The sequence below is a fragment of the Cyclospora cayetanensis genome, unplaced genomic scaffold (genome assembly GCF_002999335.1).
Source record: "Cyclospora cayetanensis isolate NF1_C8 unplaced genomic scaffold, CcayRef3 CcayRef3_contig_104, whole genome shotgun sequence".
NCBI lineage: Eukaryota > Apicomplexa > Conoidasida > Eucoccidiorida > Eimeriidae > Cyclospora > Cyclospora cayetanensis.
In genome coordinates, this window is record NW_020312042.1 from 125,088 (window position 1) to 144,102 (window position 19,015).

The 19,015-nt window shown below is 54.8% G+C and overlaps 3 protein-coding genes across 3 annotated transcripts; 1 reads left to right on the forward strand and 2 right to left on the reverse strand.

Annotated features, from left to right (window-relative positions):
• The first annotated feature begins 457 nt into the window (after window positions 1–457).
• On the forward strand, window positions 458–9,335 carry LOC34619773 (AF4/FMR2 family member 4). The gene is made up of 18 exons (XM_026338539.1): window positions 458–920; window positions 1,818–1,891; window positions 2,084–3,094; window positions 3,406–3,695; window positions 3,847–4,243; window positions 4,433–4,582; window positions 4,859–4,999; window positions 5,186–5,302; window positions 5,469–5,940; window positions 6,262–6,340; window positions 6,554–6,718; window positions 7,079–7,175; window positions 7,485–7,559; window positions 7,770–8,031; window positions 8,142–8,217; window positions 8,329–8,461; window positions 8,640–8,916; window positions 9,259–9,335. Exons 1-18 carry the CDS (start codon window positions 458–460, stop codon window positions 9,333–9,335), a joined length of 4,356 nt encoding a protein of 1,451 aa, XP_026194324.1.
• Window positions 9,336–10,016: 681 nt separating this feature from the next.
• LOC34619772 (nascent polypeptide-associated complex subunit alpha, muscle-specific form) lies at window positions 10,017–14,114 on the reverse strand. Its single transcript, XM_026338547.1, has 5 exons — window positions 14,056–14,114; window positions 11,572–13,908; window positions 11,302–11,461; window positions 10,621–11,063; window positions 10,017–10,566 (listed from the first exon to the last, which is right to left on the reverse strand). Exons 1-5 carry the CDS (start codon window positions 14,112–14,114, stop codon window positions 10,017–10,019), a joined length of 3,549 nt encoding a protein of 1,182 aa, XP_026194332.1.
• A 1,488-nt stretch (window positions 14,115–15,602) lies between these two features.
• On the reverse strand, window positions 15,603–17,808 carry LOC34619771 (3-dehydrosphinganine reductase TSC10A). Its single transcript, XM_022733048.1, has 6 exons — window positions 17,317–17,808; window positions 16,674–17,087; window positions 16,398–16,479; window positions 16,174–16,242; window positions 15,857–15,908; window positions 15,603–15,690 (listed from the first exon to the last, which is right to left on the reverse strand). Exons 1-6 carry the CDS (start codon window positions 17,806–17,808, stop codon window positions 15,603–15,605), a joined length of 1,197 nt encoding a protein of 398 aa, XP_022588512.1.
• Between the last annotated feature and the right edge of the window lie 1,207 nt (window positions 17,809–19,015).

Consider the following 19,015-nt stretch of genomic DNA (forward strand, 5'->3'; position numbering starts at 1 on the left):
TGTCCGACGCTGGCAAGAGCCAATCGCCAGTGGAATCGATTCAATCATCCAGAAATGAAATATTCCAGCAACTAAGCTGACTAAAATACACTCAACGGACACCAGACAACTGCGAGGCGCCGCCGACTTGCAAAGCCCCGGTCGTGCAGCGGCTGGCATTTGTGGCTGCTGATCTTCCGGCAGTGCCCTTCATACAGCACGCAAGAGGTTGTTTCAGACACGAGGGAGCTAGCATTCTTAGCCTGCGGGGTTTGCCACCCACCACTCATGAGGAGTACGCCAGTCGCTTCGCAGCATTCACCTTTTCCCGCCGGCCGTCAGTTGGTTGCGCCGTGCGCTTCCTCCTTCTGCCTTAACTGGGACTGAGGCGGCGCTTGAGGAAGCATGGGTATCATCAGAAACTCCAGGGAGCGGCCACAGCGGCAGCAGAACCTGCGCAGCCTCTTCCTACGACAGTATGTCAGCCCCTGTTGACGACCTCCTCGCGGCTTTTGCTGAGTCTGCACTCTCCTGGGAGGATGCGCACCAGCAAAAAAAAAAGTCTTCGCCGCAGCCAGCCGCTGCAGACGCGCCGTCGTTGCCGGGATGTGAATCCTTGTTCGGCCCCTTTCGTGCTTCTGCCGATTTTGGCGGTCTTGCAACAGACTCCGCAGCAGTCGCTTCAGGAGCAGCGGATAGCTTCCTGCCCGCAGATGATGACGCCTTCGGAGAGTGGGAGTCTGCTACCGACGCACCACAGCAATTGCCGGAGCAGCAGCAGCAGCAGAAGCAGCAGCAGCAGAAGCATGGCTGGACGCCTTGTGAAGGAGCGGGGGAGGGGCAGACCTGCATATTGGGTACGCGTTCCCTTCCAAGCAAATTTTCAGGCACTTTTTCTGAACTGGCACAGCCGCCTCCCCTCTCCAGCAACAGCACCAGCGGTCACAAGAGCAACAGCGACAGCGCTGCTGCTGCCGCTGTGCAGCAACGGCATGCGATCCAGAAACTTACAGACTTTGCTCATGTCTCGGATGTCTCCGCCATGGCTGCGGCTGACAATAATCCTGCGATCGCTCTACAGGCCGATCGCACTCATTCGCAGCCGCTGTGGGAAAGGCGTGTCGCTTTCGGAAAGGAGGCCCCTGCAGGAGTCACAGCAGGAACGACAGCACAGGCAGCAGCGCCGCTGCTGCCTGCAGCCTCCTCCACAACGCTCATAACACAACCACGACAACCACCACCAACAACGGCATCAGCAATGCCAGAAATGGCAACAACAACAACAGCACCAGCAATCCCAGAAATTGCAACAACAACAACACCAGCAATGCCAGAAATTGCAAGAACAAGAACGCCAGTAACAACAACACCAGCAATGCCAGAAATGGCAAGAACAACAACACCAGTAACAACAACACCAGCAATGCCAGATATTGCAAGAACAAGAACGCCAGTAACAACAACACCAGCAATGCCAGAAATGGCAACAACAACAACACCAGTAACAACAACACCAGCAATACCAGAAATGGCGACAACAACAACACCAGTAACAACAACACCAGCAATGCCAGAAATGGCGACAACAACAACACCAGTAACAACAACACCAGTAACAACAACACCAGCAATACCAGAAATTGCAACAACACCACCAAGAACAGTACCGACAACAACAGCAGCATCAACATCACCAGAAACAGCGTCCCAACAACAACAACCACCACCAACACCACCACCAGCACCACCAACACCACCACCAACAACACCAGCAACGACCACAGGCCAGGGGAACCTGACAGTTTCAGAGCTTTTATATTCCGACATCCTCACCTCAGAGACTCCTGCTAAAGATCACAGGAGAGCTTCTGCTGCTAAAGATCACGGGAAACATTCTGGTTTCGATGAAATCGTCACGCAGCTCTCAAACTTCCCCCCTCCCTCGCCTTCTTGCCATGCGTCTTTTGTCCCCTCAACGGCAGCCGTTTCCTCGGCCGCTCCTCCCGCTGCTCCTCCCGCTGCTGCTGCTTCTGCTGCTGCTTCTGCTGCTGCCTCTGCTGCTGCCTCCCGTCCACAGCAGACTCCTCCTACACAGAAGGCGAAGGCGGCGTTTTCTGGAGCCTCCGATTTTTCAGATGCCGCAGCAGTTACTCTGCCTGCTGCCCCTACACTTGGAGAAGCTTCGCGAGCAGCAGTGGCGAGTGCTCCCGACATGTCTGTCACTTCGGCGTCAGCCGCTTCTGCCGTTGTTTCTCCCGCTGCATGCGATCGCAGCAGTCAGCGCTTCCCCGTGGCAGCCTTGCATGCGGACGCTGTGGCTGGTGAGGCCTCGCGTCAGCGGCCAGCGCCTCAACATGTGGCATTTGCAGCGGCGACTACGGGATCTGTCGAAGCGGCTGCAACGGAGAAAGCGGAAACAACGCCACACGGGCAAGAGCATGTAACGGCTGCTTCTGCAGCACTGCGAGACAGACACAGCAATGCAGCCGAACTGCATGCTGAAGCGCAACAAGAGGTCTTGGAGGCTGCAGCTCCCGAGACAGACCGCAGCAGCCAGCCGTTCGCCTCTGCATCGCCGGCAGGCGGTTCTTCACCTCCGCTGACGAATGCAGTGTATGACTGGGAGGCTGTGGAACGTCTTAGCCAGAAGTACCGACAGGTGAAGAAGCAAAACGCCCTCCTGAAGGAGGCTCTGAGGCAGCAGCAGCAAGAAAAGCAAGAAAAGCAACTGCAGCAAGAAAAGGATCAGCAAGAAAAGCAACTGCAACTGCAATCGCAGCAAGAAAAGCAACTGCAGCAGCAGCAGCAGCTGGAAGGACAGGAAGAGGCTTCGGGCCTGGTGCGCCAGCTGCAGCAGCAAGTTGCTTTAGGAGAGTTCAGGCAGCGGCAACTTCTGGATGATCTGGATACTGCGCAGAGGGAGTTGAAGCGGCAGCAACAGCAGCTGCAGCAGCAGCACTTGCTGCTTCTCAAGGCAGGCGCTGCGCATCCTGCATCGGGAGGAACGACAGCCTCTGGAAACACAGGAGGCAGCAGCTGGGGACTGTCTCTGCTGGGTGGTAGCAGTGCAGCTGCGAAGGATGCCGAATTGAAGGCACTGCAGCAGCAAGTACAGGCAAGTCTGTCTCTGCTTTCCGTGGTGACGTGGTGACGTGGCAGGGGGAGGACTGCAGCAGTTCTGCGACTGTGGGGATCCCAGATCTTTTCCAGCGCGAATTCGCCTACTGTGGGGTTGCTCCGTGCTGCTGCTCTTGCTGCTCCTGCTGCTCGGTGGAGGCTTGGCAGCTTTTGGAAGCCCTCTTGTCGAGACACACCGAAGTTTCTTTTCTCTGGGCAGCTCTCTTCTTATCTCCTCTGTTGCGTTCGTATTCTCGCGCGTGATTTCAGCCGTCTCAGGAGGTGCTTTTATGCGGGTGCTGGCTGCAGGTGATGGGGGAGGAGCTGCAGCTGAAGATCGAAGAGAATGAGCGGCTGCATCTGGAGGCTTTTGAGGAGAGGCAGCAGCAGCAGCAGCAGCAGCAGCAGCTGGAGGAGGCCCTTCGGGTGCTGCAGGACCAGCAGGCAGCAGCGCAGCACGAGAAAATGCAGCAAGCTGCGGAGTTCGCGGATTTGCAGCGAAGACACGCGTTGGCGCAGCAGGAGCAAGAAGCCAAGATGAGGCAGCAGCAGCAGGAGCTTGCACTGGCACGCGAGCACCAGCATTTGCTTCTACAACAGTGAGCCTCTCGCCACCAGCAATGCCGTTCGGCGTGTGGCGTGAGTTCGCTGCATTTGCAATCACGTTGCACCCGCGTAGAAAAGCTGCGGATTAGATGCAGAGAGGTAGTTGTAGATGTGCGTGCACGTGTGGCTTGAGCGTGTGCTCAGAGCCATGGTTGATCGCGAGCAGCTGCTGCTTCGGGAACTGCGGCAGCAGCAACGCGTGCAAGAAGTCAACGCATATTTCAGCAGCCTTGTGGGGTGTGACTACTCCCGCCTTGCCCTCCTGCGGTGCTTCGACGTGCCTTCTGGAGGCTTCGCTACGGCCGCTGCTGCCGTTGCAGCGGCACAAGAGAGTCTGCTGCAGCTCGCAATCGCTGCGCTGGCAGACTTGCAACACATGCTGCAGTGTTGGGCAGCAGCCCTCGACCTTTCTGCGGCAGCAGCAGAGGGAGACGCCGCTGCAGAAAAAACAGGAGACTCGTGCGAAATAGAAGCAGAAACAAGCCGTTTGCCACGATCCTCTCTTGGTCTGGCCTGGCGTATAAGCATCGCAACTCGCCAGGTTTGAAAACAAAAAAGAGACGCTGCTTCTATCTCTGCCTGCTCCCGACAGCGCAGGAGGGCACGTGTGGATGTTTGGCTGCTAACTCCGCCCTAAAGGACGCCGCTTTTCACACACTAGAGCCTTTTTGCTGCTGCTACTCTACGCTGCTGCCGTCTGTCTCTCTCTTCGTTGAGGCTGCCTTCGCAGGCTCGCCGCGCTGCCTCGGATGCTGGCGCATGCATTGCCTCCGTCATTTCTCTCCTTGAAGGAGCTGCCGAGGCTGCTACGGCCTCTGCTGCGCAGCCAATGTCGAGAGAGAAGTCTGGTGGCGTGGAAGAATTCGCGGAAGGTTTGCGAGTAAGCGAGAAACACGATGATGCGCGAATCCCCCGTGTTGCTTTCTCTGTAGACAGATTTCCAGAAGGATGCTGCTACTTTTGTATTGGGCTGCTGAACGCCCCTTAAGCCCGCCAAGGAATAGCCAAGGGGGGACGAGGATTGCGATTGCTCGCTTCCTGTCAGCAACGTTTTCTCTTGGCGGCTGTTGCGACGACACCCCATTCACTGCAGTGCTACCGCTGAAGGGGTTCGGTGTAATACGTGTGAATGCAGTGCGTTTGATGCTTTTTGCAGCGAGAATCGCAGAAGTTAGGAGCTGCCTTTTCCCTCTTTGTCTCGCTGACGCTGCTGGCGGTGTCACTTCAGCAAGACGCCCTCAGCGGCACTCAGCAGCAGCAACGGCATCAGCAGCAGCAGCTGGATATGTTGCTGGGGGTGGATGTCGGGGAGATGATGAGCGGCGTTTCTTTTGGGCAAGCAGATCGGACTCCAAAAGCCTTGCCTCTCTGCCTTTTGCTCCCTCTCTCTCGTTCCCTCTTGCTCCTTTCTTCCCCCCCTCCTTCCCTTCCCTTCCTCCAGCCCGTACTGGAGAAACACCCCTGATTCGGCGCGTTTCTTGAGAGTGCAGCTCAGTCGTCTGCGTTGGCAGGGCACAGTGTTGCAGCTGCTGTTGCTGCGGCTGCAGATTTTCTGCTTTGCGAGGCTGCGTCTTTGCAGGATGTTGCTGGCGGAACTGCAGCGAGTTGCTGCAGCGCTCGCTGCTGTGGCGGCCGCTGCGCTTGTCGCTATCGAGGAAGGACGGAGGAGCAGGAGCAGAGACGATTTTTTCGACGCCTGCTGCAGCCGAGCACTCTCTGCCCAGCATTTTTCCTTGCTTGTGACTGCGCTGATGACTTCCACGCAGACAGCGCAACCGCAAGAGGCGGGGCCCGCTTCTCGACAGCTGCAGCAGCTGCAGCAACAGCAGCACGAGCTTTCGCATGTGCAGGAGCAACTGCCTGCAGATCTGCGCCTGCCGCCTCTCCCCACAACGCCTCCCCCAGCAGCAACAGCTCAGCCCTCGGAAAGGGCAGATCACCCTCACTCAGTCTTTCCCTGGCGTGGTAGAGTTCCTGAACTGCCTGCACAAACGCAGCAGAAACAACAAACGCAGCAGAAACAACAAACGCAGCAGAAACAACAAACGCAGCAGGAAGGGGAGACGGAGGACTGGGCAGAGGCGGAGTGCAGCAACTGGTTCTATCAGCTGAGAAGCAGCCGAAGTGCTGAAGCCGCAGGGGCATCTCTACCCCAGTGGCGAGGCTTATCAGAGGCTAAAACAGACCGCTTGCTGCAGCTTTTTGCAACCCACTTAGCGGCTCTCTTGGAAATCTTCCGTAAGGGTTGCTCGATCGAAAGCAGCCGCCTCGCACCGTCGGAGAGGCCATCCCACGCAGAACGCGCACGCGCGCCTCCACACCACGGGAGAACTAGAGAAAGACAGCGAGATCAATAAGAGAGATAGACAGATATATAGATGGATAGATTGATTGATTGATAGATTGATTGATAGAGCAAGAAAGAGAGATAGATAGAGAGATACATATAGAGAGATAGAGAGAGAGAGAGCAGGTGAAAGAAAGGAGGGAGACTAGCCTTGGCTTTTGTGGAAGAACGCTCCTGTGCATATGGGGTGCTGCGCTTTGTGTGTTTTGCAGGTCGTTTGGCTGTTTGCCTCTCTGGCCGCATGCGGCGTCCAGCGGATTTGCTGGATGGGCAGCTGCTGTTGCTCTCTGGGTAATGCTGACCAAGTGCTGCAGCTGAAGGGGATTTATAGTTGCAGGGAATAATTTTGTTGCGAAGAGACGCTGAGAGCGCCACGGCAGAGACGTGCGCGACTCTGCTGAACGCCTGCCTGCCTGTTCTGGAGAGTTGGGTGTCTGTGCGCTGCGCGAGCACTTCAAAAGCGAGATTTTTTTGGAAGTCGCTTCGTCCTGTGTCTGCGTTCAGCACCGGAACATGCATGCTCTCGCTGTTGCAGGCAGTTCGCACGATCGGGAGTGCAGACGGGGGTCTGTCGCTCTTGCTAAGCCATGCCAAGTTGTTGTTGTTGCTGCATCGCAGCCCATCTGTTGCAGTTCTCAGATCAAAGCCTTTCCAAGAAATTGCCGCAGCGTACGGCGGCTGTCCAGTGTAACGGCTGCCGCAGCGCCTCCCTGCCTTCGTTCTGCGTTCCTTCTTTTAGTCCATGGATGCCTCTTCGGTGTAGACTTGCTTCTTGCCGCCTCTCTCGCGCACGCCTTTCCGCTCACCTTCCTTCCCCCTTTCTCCACCTGAAGCACCTCCAGATCCCGCTTTCTGCATTCTTCCTTGCATGCTAAGCGGTGCCAGTTTTTCGATTCGCGTCGTCAGTTCCCTTCAGCTGCCGTAGGCGTGCGGGAGCGACCGAACTCCCCAATTCGCATCTCCGCATGCATGTGTGTATGTGTGCTGCTGCTGCCTCTACTCCAAAATATGACACGCACTGCTCTACAGCGGCATCAGCTGCGTGGCACAGGTTCAGACGATTCTCGCGAAAGCCGGTCACAAGATTTCAACACGCTACGTCAGAAGTGTCTTGAGTAAACGCCAGGTCTGAGTCACGATTTTAACCGCCGCTCAACCTTATACCTCTATGCGCGAAGCACCTTTGCCCCTCCTACTACTAGTACTACTACTAATACTACTCCTCCCTCTCTCTGTCTTCCTCTCTCTCTCTGCGCTGCGTTCTTCTGAGGCTTTCCTCCTAAGCCAAGCCACATATCCCCGCCTGCATGAGCTCTTCAAGGCCTTCCCATAGCCTCTTTTATTCCAGCGCCAAAGGGATGCATTTCTGGAAATTCCCGCTTCCCCTCCCGTCGTGCAGCACAGATCCATGGTGCCTTTACATCCGTCTTCACAGGCAGCAGACGCAGAAATCGCCGCAGCAGCCGCGAACATCCGCCTGCTAGAGGAGCGCGTCGTAGAAGCAAACAAAGTAAGATTTTGCCGGAAATTCCCACCGGAGAAGAATTATTGTTCCAGCAAATTCGCGGTTTTGCTGAAACGCTGGAAATCGTGTGCTGGCACCGCCCCTTTAAATTCTTGTAGGGAGCCCAGGGATCGCTCGCTCGCTCCGCCTCCCCGCCTTCTACCAGAGCAAAAAGTTCACGCTTTTTCCCCCCTTCGTGAGAAATTTATTTCGCAGGCAGCCGCTCAGCTGAAAGAGGCGCAATCAGCAATCGCGCTGCTCCAGGCTGAGCTTCTGAGGCTGAAGAGCAGCGACAGCGGAACGGACAGCACCGCCACTGCAGGCACATCCCCTAGGAGGAGTAACAGCAGCCGCTGCTCCGCCTTTCCAGAAGGAGCTGTGGCTGCAACTGCTCTCGCCGACTCGCCCATGATCAGCACCGAGGAATTTAGTGTTGCAGGTATGGTATACGCGTCGCCTGCTGCCTCTTGTTTAGCCCGTTTTTTGTTCAGCGAAAATCGCTGTCTCTCAAGACGCGAAGACGCCTCCCGCCGTTGTGCCACTGCTACGCCTTTTATGCTTCAGGCAGTGTTGTTGCTCCTGCGGAAGACTTACTGTTGCCTAGAGAAGCAACAACAGCGCAAGCAGCAGCCCACATAACCAGGGAAGCGGCTCTTTCCAACACGTGAGATTCGTCTGTCCCCTGCCCTTAGCCCAGACCCTCACCAGCATCGTCGAATTCAGCGCTTCATGGGATTGCAGTGCTTCTGCCGCTGCCGCTGCTCTTTGCGCTCAGGGCGCTCGACTTTTTCCCTGCCAATGAAAGGGAGGATGCTTACGCGCAGCAGCTCTTGTCGCTTCAGCAGAAGCTGCACGCCGAAGATGCAGCACTCAGTGTCTTGCGGATGCAGCTCAGCAGCACTTTCAAGGTACTTTGCAGTTTCAGAGGCCTTATCTGTGCAGAAGGCGCATAAACATAAGGCGTGCTGCTTTTTCCTCTGCCAAGCCACCACGAGCTCACTGAAGAAAAGAGAGCTCCAACGCGCTGAACGCAACACCCAGTGATGCTGCCTATCTCTCTGTTTCTGTCTGTCGCTCTCTCGCTAGACGGTACATGCACTGGAAGAACAACGTGCAGCTCTCCGCCGTGAACTGCGACGGTCTAAGGAGGAGGCAGCGGCATCGGCTGCTGCGGCCGCTGCTGCCGCCACAGAAACAGCAGCAAGTGCTCGTCTCGCGGAAGAAAACTATTCTCAGCAACTGCGGCTGTTATCGCTTCACGTGGCAGAAACACACGAGAAGCATGCCGAAAAGCAAAAGGAGCTCGAAGCCCTCCTCAAACACAAAATACTCTGCGGGCGATGCGGCGTGTGGAATCCTCTCAGTGAGACCGACCGTCCGCCAGCCAAGGCGCCCCCTTTCCTTTCTTTCTTTATTCCCCCATCCATCCTGCGGGCTGTCTTCTTTGTCTGTCTACGCGTCTCACTAATGCGTATCTGCATAATAGGCTCTTGTGAAAGGGTCGTTTCTCTCCGTCGGTGGCCTCGCTTGTCTGCGTAGCACATGCACCGGTTCGCTTGATGCTCCTGACCATTTCGCCGCTGCCTCGTGTTGCGCTATGTATGCACTTGGCTCTGTCGCACTGTCTCTCTCGGAGCCTGCCCCTTCGATCGAACAAACACCACCGCCCATCGAGTGTTGCGTGCCTTCGCTCTTTTGCTGCCAGGCGACCTGCTGATTGAAGGACAGTCGTGGGGTTCTTGTGTGATGTGTAGAGGCCGAGTGACTGAACGCCCCTTCTAAGGCGTTTTTGTCACTGGCTATGTGGCGCAGTCAAGAGAGAGTCCGCTGCCTTTCTTCTTGTATTCCCCGATATCTATTCACTACCCGCGCTTCTTCGAAAAGAAGTCCATCTCGACGTGCTACTCCCCGCGATGCTGTGGGGGGCCGCCAACCAGCGGCGCCGAGTCCCCTCGTGCGCCTTTTGTTCTGTTTCTTATTTGTCGCTGCTGTAGTCTGGCATTACCTTGTGTGTTTGCCCATAATAAATTTAAGAGAGTACACCCAATTTCTTCTTGATACGTGCCCCTGCAACACAGTGCCCTCGATTAGTTTTCTTTCATGTAGGGAACTGGTGTGTATGGGTGGCGGCAACTACGCAACGGAGCTACTTTCCCGCTTGCATGCACTGTGGAAAGAGCGTGAATACTCAATCAAACGGCTAGAAATCACATTGCAACCAGCTCTGACTCCGAATGTCCCCGTGCAAAATCCAGGCTGTTCGACTGGTCGCCTGTCGACAGCAGCGATACGGTTAACTGCAGTGGCCTCCCGATGTTACGCATGTATTTGTGGCGGAAGTACATGCTATGACTACCTCGCAGGCAGTGCCTGGGGCTCGCTGCTTCCCCTTCGCAGCCGTACCAGCTACACTAGCACCCTAACAAGAGATTTAGACGATGAGTCACAACGAGGGGTTCCGGCCTAGAGGCCGCACGCGACACCCGCTGTGAACATGCCACTGGGGTTGCCACAGCAGGGAGAGGCTTGCCGCTGCTGCCGCAGTGCATGAGCAGCACCCACTGGGCGATGTTCTTTTGAGTGAATTCTCTTTCCAGCCCCACAGATTATGTTTCGCTTGGGGGAGACAAACGTAAAGGGCAAGTACTTGAAGAGAGGCTGCCTGCTGCTTGGAGGCCGCTCATCAGGCTGCCCCCTAATAGATCCCCAGGGCTCAGGCCAAGGAGCAGTCAAAAGTTGGGATGGCTCCCCCTGATGCTGCTGCACTGGCTGGTCGCTCTGAATGCAAATTGCCGGTGTAGCGGGCATAACCACATAGTTTCCCGTCGGAACAGTGAGAAGCCTAGGAGTGCTCGGCGAGGGAGCCGCTGACGCCTGGGGTGGTTGCTGTTGTTTGTGTCGTCTGGAGGAAGCCTTTTCGGGCTGCGGAGGCTGCAGATATTTCCGTGGATGGGGAGCCTCTCCTCGCGTCGCACTTTGGGTGCCTTCAGTGGACCTCGGCGTGGCAGCCTTGCTGGAGGGAGCCGGGCGCGGAGAGCGCAAAGGCTGAGTTGTCTCCGTGCTGCGCTTTCCAGCGGCAGTCGCACCGGCTTCTAGCACTTCCCTAGGTCGAGGACTTACAGGTAAAGCTCTAGGGGTGCTGCTGGGGGAGCGGCCTGACGCTCCCTGGGCCTGCTGTGTTTGAGGCTTTGTCTGTTTGGAGTCTGCTGGCTGCTGCTCCGACGCAGGGTTCTCTTGCCTAGGCCGCGTCTCTGCTAAGTCGGTGCTGCCACACTTCGCGCCAAAGTTGACACTGCAGTTCCAGAGCCACGGCGTTTTAGGTTTGTCTTCGGGCTTCGGCTCGGCTGGTTTCTGCTCCGGGGCGGTAGTTGGTGGCCGTTGCACCGCAGCAGTTGTTGGACTCTTCTGCTGCTTCGCCACGACGGGCGATCTGTAGAGCTGTTGGGGAATAACCAGGGCAGGCTGCTGCTGCTGCACCAAAATGGGCGGCGGCTGCTGCAGCACCAGAGGAGCTCGATGCTGCAGTGGCTGCACCAACAGTGGGTACGTCTGAGGCTGCTGCAGTAAAGGAGATTGAACTACCGCCGCCTGTTGTGGAAGAACCAGAGGCCCTTGATGCGCCATGGCCAGGTTTAGGGGCTGTGCGTTGAGATCCTGCGGCTGTTGGAAGTCACAGCGAAGGATGCGAGGCAGAGCGGGCAGCTGCATTGCTGTCTGGAGAGAGCCTGCAGCTCCTGATGTCTCCGACGCAAGGCCTCCTTGAAGCACCAGAGGAGGCCCGTGGTAAACAGGAGGGGCCCCCTGAACGATTTGAGGAAGCCACTGAAGCATCTGCGAGGTGCCATGAGGCATTCCCTGAATCAGATGCGGAGGAGCCTGGGCCGATTGGGGGATACTGTGCAAGCTGCCTGGACAGACGGGCAGAGAATGGGAGCCTCCCAAGAGGTTTGGAGAGACTCCATGTCTGCAGATGTGCGGCACCGCATCATTGCGGCGGCCTTGTTGGAGGTACGTGTACCCCCCTGGGGTGGTGGGGGGACCGTCAGGGCTGGTAGTCGCTGGCGATGGGATTGATGGCTCTAGAAACTGCACGTGGCTTGCCTCTCGCTGATGCCTTGCAGCTGGAGGCGCACTGCTGTGTCTGTTTTGAGATTTGCTGGCCCTGCTGTGCGGCTTGTACAGGGAAGAAGGGGAGCTCGCTCGAGCTGCATGTGAGGAAGCCCGCTGCGAATGGCGCCGGGCGTCGTCAACTGTCGAGAGGATGCGGGCACCCTTAGCTTCCGCATTCTGGTCCCTCTGATGAAAGGCTTGTTGGTAGTGCTGTGGAAGGTGCTGCTGGAGCGCAGGGATGGCAGCCTGCGGTGGTTGAGCAACGAACGTCTGGGGTAAGATGCGCGTCCCCGGCAGCTGAGACTCGAAAAAGTGCGCCTGCTGTATTGGCTGCTGCACGGATGTGTGGGGTTGGGGCTGGCAAAGCCGGTTTTGTTGCAGCACGAGCTGCCCATGCCCCCCCTGCGGGGTGCTCAGCAAGACCTGTGGCTGCTGAAGACTCGGCGGTGCAAAGCATGGCGGGGTAGAAGCTAGAGAAGCATTCACTGTTTTCCAATTGGTGCCCCCTGGTGGCCTCTCGGGTGCGCAGCATAACCAAGAGGGCTTCGTATGCAGCTCCCCGCTAAGCCGTGAGGATCCCGGTCGCCGTCGGTGCAGCAAGCGTGGAGCTCCCACAAAGGCGGGGAGGCAAGGGACTGCCAGAGGAGCATACACGGGTGCCCCCCCACCTGCCCTGCCATAAGTTTGCATTAGCTGCGGCGGCGACAGGAGCGCTGTCGCAGAACCAGGTGGGAAGGAGAGGTAGTGGGGTTGCGAGAGGGGAATTTGTTGCTCGCGGGACGAGTTTTGTCCCTCTTCTACTGAGCCGCGGCTGGTGTTGCTGCCACTGCTGCTGCTTCTGAGAGAAGAGGAGCAGTCACTTCCAGATGAGGTGTCGCTGTCTGATGCAGCGTCGCTGACAGAGTTGCGGGCAGCGTGGAGGTGTTCAGTGAGAAATTCTGGGTCCCACCAAAGAGAGGGATTCTGGCAGTCTGTGCAGGCATTCTTTGGCCTATCACTTGTGAAAATTCGGCCTGCTCTGAGCCTCTTCAATCTCTCTTTCATGCGCCGCCTTTCCCTCTTCCAGCGGACATAGTCCTCTGGGTAACAACACTTGCCCTTTCCTTTCACGCGCACAACCCAGTCGCCTTTTTCAGAACCTCCGTTGGTTGGTTCACCGCTTTGGCGCCCTGAGGCGAAGTCCTCTGTCTTGTCTCTCGGGGAGGGTGCAGGAGAGCCCCTTGGAGAACCCCTCCCTCCGTTAGGCGATAGCGAAGCCGGAGAAAGACGCCCATTAGAAGGCGAAGGAAGTCTGTTGGACGTCTTCGCAGCACGGTGCTGAGTGACAGCTTCAAACGGGTCGCTAACGGCACTGAGCCTGGCAGGGGAGTGGGGCCTTCGCGCCGCTGGGGGAGCGCTGCTGCGCCTTTTTTGCGCCATTCTTCTTGCTCTCTCTAGTTCCGCTCGCGATCTGTTAGGGTCTCTTGCCTTCACAAAAATCGCGTGTTTCGCCTTCATCAGGGAGGAAAGGGTCGGTAGTTGAAACCGGCTTTCATAAGACATGCCTTTAGACCGGAGGTCGCCGACGGACCCTCGGGGATTCTCGTAGCCTTCAGCATCCGTCCCCCAAGATAATCCTTGCCACTTCATGGTGGGACTAAGAGGCCTCCCCAGAGTTTCTGGTCGGTCCTGCCACGTATGATGCAAGGGCTTTTTCCTTCTCCACCCCCATTCATCAAGTTCGCAACAGCGCTCAGGCAACAAATCTTTCCCCACCGGGGATTCGGCGAAATCCCGTGCATGCTCCTTGTCATCCACTGTAGTCTTGGCATGAGACCATAAGGCCTTAACAAACTGTGCATACTGAGGCTCCGCCGAATTAAACTCTTCAACGCTCACTGCGAGAGGCTGCCGGACGATGGGCACCCTCCAAAGGGGGGGACGCGGGACCTCCTTTATGGTCTGGATCCTGGCAGCCTTTTGTTGCATGTACTCCCTGTAATGTTTTCCCCTGTGGCGCTCCCCATAATGAGGACATAGTAAGTTGGATCCGTCGTCCTCGGAGTCACTGGCGTCGTTGGCACTAGAAGCCATTCCTTCCGAACGCCCTGGTAATCCGCGACATTTCTTATTATATGCCTCTCTTCTGAGGAGTGTGCTCCCTGATTTACCGGCCGTAGGGGATGGAGGCTTAATGCTGATGGATGGGGTAGCGGGGCCCCCAGAAAGAGGATAGGAAGCCGCCAACATTGCAGGATTCGGGCGACTCTGCAGGGCTCAAAAGATAGAAAATCAGGAAAGCCGGAGAAAAGGCTTACTGCATTCTGCAAAGCGTGCTTTCCCCGATGCAGAAGGCGAGGCCAAGCAGCCAATGCCTACGTCCAATCTCCACACGAACCGAGACGCTGTTCACTTCGGGAACGCAGCGCTTTCTTCCATTGAAGCGACACCTAGTAGACGGCTTAAAACCATGTGGCCCATCAACGAACCGGCGGCCAAGCGACACACTGCTAGGCAAGAAGATCCTGGTTACTTAGTAAAATGCGCAGCACAGTGCAATGGCCGTCTACCCCGCTGTGCTCAAGAGTATGAGGCACGAAGGCCTAAAAATACATTTAAAATGCATATAATCAAAGTAGCCTGAAAGGCACGAGGAGGCAAAATATGTCGCACGGCTCCAAAGAATGCGAAACGACCCGAGGCACTTGGACTGGGTGAGCGCACGGCGAGTACACATCTACAAGACCCCCAATGCCGACAAAAGCTTTTCTTCAGTATACAAACAACCTAAAACTAGCCAAGATTAAGGTTTCAAACAATGTCCTGACATTTCGGAGGGAAGGACGGACAGAATCTCTCGAGGCCGCAAAAAGCGCAGCCGACCGCAGGCAGCGACCCCTTGGTTCATCGCGATATCAGTTTATCATCGAGAGCGGTGTGTTCCACAGTAACGCATGTGTGTGGCCAAAATTTGCAACATTTTTAAAGAGGAAATCCATTTACGCCTTAGTTTGAATTGGAGTGCCCAAAAACCGGTAGGCTGGCGTCGACAATCCGCACACTCGTGTCGTGCAAAGCAGCCACTGGTTCACTTCAAACTTATGTGGAGTAAAGCAGTGCTTAAGGCAATTTTGCCTCAAAAATTCATCTTCAGGACCACAGCAGCAGTGAAGATCCCCTTAACTGGACGGGAATAACGCACTGTATATGCGACAGCTCGGACGTAAAAGAACAAAGGCTGATCACATCCCTTGAGTCAGGTCTCCCACAATCGGGAGGGAACACAAAGATGCCTTCTAAAAGCAGTCTATAGATGGAAAAGCCGCCTCACGATGCGATTCCGCGTTAGAACTGTACGAAAACCAATTAGGTCGTGGGTTGCTGGACAGGTTGATCTAAGAATTCTTAAACGTAGCTAAAGTGGATGCACGCGCATTACAGCTGCGAAAAGAAGATTCATAGCGCGGATTATGATGACGCTCCCCACATTCATGAGGATTCGTCCAGCCGAGCCGCTAGCGCTGCATGAAAAGCTTTGTGAAGCAATAGCATCGACTGGTCAAAAGTGCACTCAGTACTGCGTACCATTGACTCTAAATCATTACAGAATTCAATCGACCAATGGGTTTTCAACTTTTAAAAATGTGTAATGGCATGGGCAATATGTGTGTATCATGTATACCTAGGCATAAAATAATCATGATGCACAGATTCCCCATAAGTTGTACAGAAGCATTGCCCCAACCACGGGATAGAAACGGAACAGGTGGTAGCTAACACAGGTGATTCCGATGAATGCGGCTCAACACTGCGTGGAAATTCAGAGAGAGTCGGATGAAATGACCCGCAGCATATGTTTGAGTACTACGAACTCACAACACAGCAGATAAGAATCTCAACTGCTCATCCATTTTCGAACTATGGTAAAGAAATGTAGCTCTTGGTGGAGTCCGGCGACTGTTATGCGAGCTTCGTTCTTCTTAATGCTGCAGGCTGTTCTCTCGCAATGATGGAATAAAACTGCAAGGAAAGGCCCACGCAGACGAGTCTGAGAAGAAAGCAGCAGCACACACATCCTACTTCAACAAAATTGACTGCATGTTCAGCTCAGATCTACCCTCGTAACCTTCCCTCTGGAAAGTCTATGCACCGCGAATCGGTCCCAACAATGACACGCCGGTGCCATAGCCCTTTTCTGCTCAAGGGCTACCCACCGGAATATGCCACTCATGAAAAATTCGTAAAACAGACTCGCGAAGGATTCCGCTGAACAGACAACAGCACAGTACATGAATATACAATGCTGCGTGTGATATGCATGGATAGCTGGGACAACAACTCTGAAAGGCAGTGCTTCTGTTTAAACCACTGGGATAGAACAAGTCGCACCGTGCGACTGGTGAACTGTATGCGCCCTTAGTTAAGCACTGCTTTACCAGCCCCAATTGCTGATCCCTGTAATTTAAAGGCTTCCACTAAGGCCCTCATTTAGATACCCAAAATACAAGCGGCTAATTTCGTATAGGCGCACCTCTGGAAAACCCCGCGTTGAGGCGTGCTAACACCCATCCCTCAAAGTCAATCGTGATGACCCGGTGACCTGTTAGGGAAACGAAATAAACAGCACGCAAGAGACTCCAGAACGTGTCAGTAAACTGGCAGGATGTACTTGGCATCGCTCCACTGTTTTCAAGCCCACGTTCACCCATGAAGGCGCTTCCTCCTCGGGAAGCACTACCCTGTTTCAGCTCGTACCTGCCTCCAAGTGGCCAACAAGTCGTTCAGCAGCCTCTTCCGGCTGCTTCACTTTGGAGGTTTCCTCAAGAATTTCGGTGAGCTGAAACAAACGGTACCGAAACAGAAAAAGACGGTCTGTTCCGCAGCGGGTTTCAGCTGGTCGCCCCGTGCTTGTGAAAGAGGCGCCGTGGAAAATGATGAACCCGCAAATGTATTTTGTTGGCGTGCGTTCATCCTTTGCCCTCTCTCCTCTGATCCTGAGATTCAGTGAATGCACTTTCTAGCTGTATTCACCTTGTGGCGAACTTCTTTTTCACGCAGGTATCCTGGGGTGTTTACACTGGGCATGAAGGCGTTTGCGACTAGCACTCCCACTCCTGCTACTTCCTGGTTAATCGCCTCTGCAAATGCCTTCAGAGCGCTTTTTGTTGCACTATATGCTGCGAAACCGTAGATTGGGACAAAGGCGGCAAGGCTGTTGCTGAAGCAAATGGCCCCAAACCCCGCCTCGATCATGGAAGGCAAGACATGCTTGACTTGCAAAATCGGCGTGCACAAATTCGTCGCCACAGCTCTTTGAATATTGCTAGCCCCCGTTGCACACAACGGTCGAGGATCCACATCCGCCGCATTGCAGAAAAATATCTCAATTGGCGCTCTCGGCCTCTCCGCTTCATCCCTCCAAGCCTTCGACTGCTTCACGACGCCCTGCTCCAAGTACACAAGAAAGCCAGGTGGCAGTCATGCAAAAGGTAAGGTGCATAGCTTGGCAATGACGCAGCATGAAACTCAATGGCAGGGCGAGGTGTGATACTATGCAGGCTTGAACATACTTCGTAGCTGCGCCGGCACAGATGCATCGGCTGATTATGAGTGTGCTACGCGCTCATAAGAGCACGGCTGGGGAGCTCTAGTGGTACACTCAGCTTCAACTGACTTTCAGAAGAACTGCAAGATCCAGACACTCAGTTGCAGCGGCGGGGTCCATCAAGTCGGCTGTAACAGTCTGCACTCGAACGGCTGCTCCGAGTGCGTCAGCCTTGTGCAACAACTTGCCCTGTGCATCTTGAAGAGCCGCAGGATCCCGAGCTACTAAAGTAATCAACGCTGCCCCCCTTTTCACTGCCTCCATTGCTATAGCATAGCCGATTCCTCTTGAGCCACCAGTTATCAGGACATGGCGTCCTTCTAAGGCATAAGGGGCCCCAGTGCCTCCAGGCTGCTTGGGAACGCTGGCAGCCCGTGAAAGGAGCAGCTGCGCGGCATAGAGAAGTAAAATTCCAACTAGGATAATGAAATATATCGTGATTATGCCCAGTATTCCAATGGCATAGGCAAAGAGAGGGATGAACAGGACTGCCGCCCCCAGACACACCAATCCTTCCAAATTTGCCCACCTGAAGGCTCCTAAAAGAGTTTTATTCACCATTGCCAGCAATTAATGCAAAACACGCTCCAGAATAGAAGAAAATGGACTCAGACACGGACTCAAAGGCTCGCCACCGGTCCGCTGAACAGACCCACAGAGGGAAGAGGACTGCAATGCGCAACCGGGCAAGCGCTAACAGAAAACAGTAGATCATGCAGGATCCAGAGAGAAACTTGATGCTTCTTCGTATTTTTGTCAACCCCTGGCACCCTTTCCTATTGGATTTTCGAATGTGCAGCAGAGGGACAGTATGGGCGAGGTGGGTGGAACCTCCGTAGAGGAGAGCATATTGAACCGACTATATATGCATGCATGCATTACCTATTGATCATTTATGGTTCATTGATTAGGCAAAGGCTAAGCGGTGCGTTGTGACACGCGTCAAGCTTCTCTCAGCTCCCACCCCCCATGTCGTCTGCAGTGCATGCGTTAAATAAGAATCAGATCACGTATGAGCAGTCATTGCCCTTTTTCTACAAGTCAACACACTACTATCAACTAAAGTTTGAATGAAGTAGTATTTAATGTCATTGCTCCATTGAATGCTATTGTTCTGGCTTCGTATTCGTGGAAGACCTAGCATTGGTGGGTGGCAGAATTTTGTCCGCACGCCAAGCACAGTTTACAGAATTGTCAGTATGCCAACTGATGTTTAATTATAAGCGTCTTATAAATGATATACATAGCTTGCTTGCTCTCTTCGTAACTACTACGAACCACTAGCACCGCAGCAGTAGAAGACTCCATACATGCATGTGACGGGCTAAGCTAAATTCAGCTGATTTCCGGACCAGCTATGAAAGCTAAGAATAAGTGAGATTCGACCACGTGATTTATCTGCCTCTTAATCTTATTTATTGCGCAGCACCTTTAGCTCTATACAAAAAAGAAAACGCACCGTTGTGTGTGTGTGTGCGAGGAGTACCATGTGCAACTAGCTGTGAATGCTCGAGAGTCTTACGGGGTGCAGCTAACGGCACCCTGGCTGTACCTCGCCCTTCATTTCACAAGCTTTTGGGGCCCTCACAGGGAACGGAGAGAGCTCTTTTGGAAGACACTCGAAAACTTCCTACTTAGCGCGTGTTCAGTTTGGGATTGAGTGCCTCCTTATGGTAACCTTAGGTGGATTATGTCGGTCAGAAGCATTGCATGGTTCGATGCAGTTGTTACCAGACACCCTTTGGCTGTAAATAACGTGGGAGGTCAG

Excerpts from the sequence above, each read along its gene's own strand:
- LOC34619773 (XM_026338539.1), top strand. The coding sequence starts at position 458 with ATGTCAGCCCCTGTTGACGACCTCCTCGCGGCTTTTGCTGAGTCTGCA. Across the intron at positions 3,095-3,405 it reads CACTGCAGCAGCAAGTACAG|GTGATGGGGGAGGAGCTGCA; the intron begins GCAAGTCTGTCT and ends TGCTGGCTGCAG. Across the intron at positions 4,244-4,432 it reads TAAGCATCGCAACTCGCCAG|GCTCGCCGCGCTGCCTCGGA; the intron begins GTTTGAAAACAA and ends CTGCCTTCGCAG.
- LOC34619772 (XM_026338547.1), bottom strand. The coding sequence starts at position 14,114 with ATGGTTTTAAGCCGTCTACTAGGTGTCGCTTCAATGGAAGAAAGCGCT. Across the intron at positions 11,462-11,571 it reads CCCCCCACCACCCCAGGGGG|GCAGCTTGCACAGTATCCCC; the intron begins GTACACGTACCT and ends CCGTCTGTCCAG. Across the intron at positions 11,064-11,301 it reads GTGCTTCAAGGAGGCCTTGC|CCTCTGGTGCTGCAGCAGCC; the intron begins GTCGGAGACATC and ends CAGCATCGAGCT.
- LOC34619771 (XM_022733048.1), bottom strand. The coding sequence starts at position 17,808 with ATGGTGAATAAAACTCTTTTAGGAGCCTTCAGGTGGGCAAATTTGGAA. Across the intron at positions 17,088-17,316 it reads ATCTTGCAGTTCTTCTGAAA|GGCGTCGTGAAGCAGTCGAA; the intron begins GTCAGTTGAAGC and ends TACTTGGAGCAG. Across the intron at positions 16,243-16,397 it reads TGTTGGCCACTTGGAGGCAG|GTCACCGGGTCATCACGATT; the intron begins GTACGAGCTGAA and ends TTTCCCTAACAG.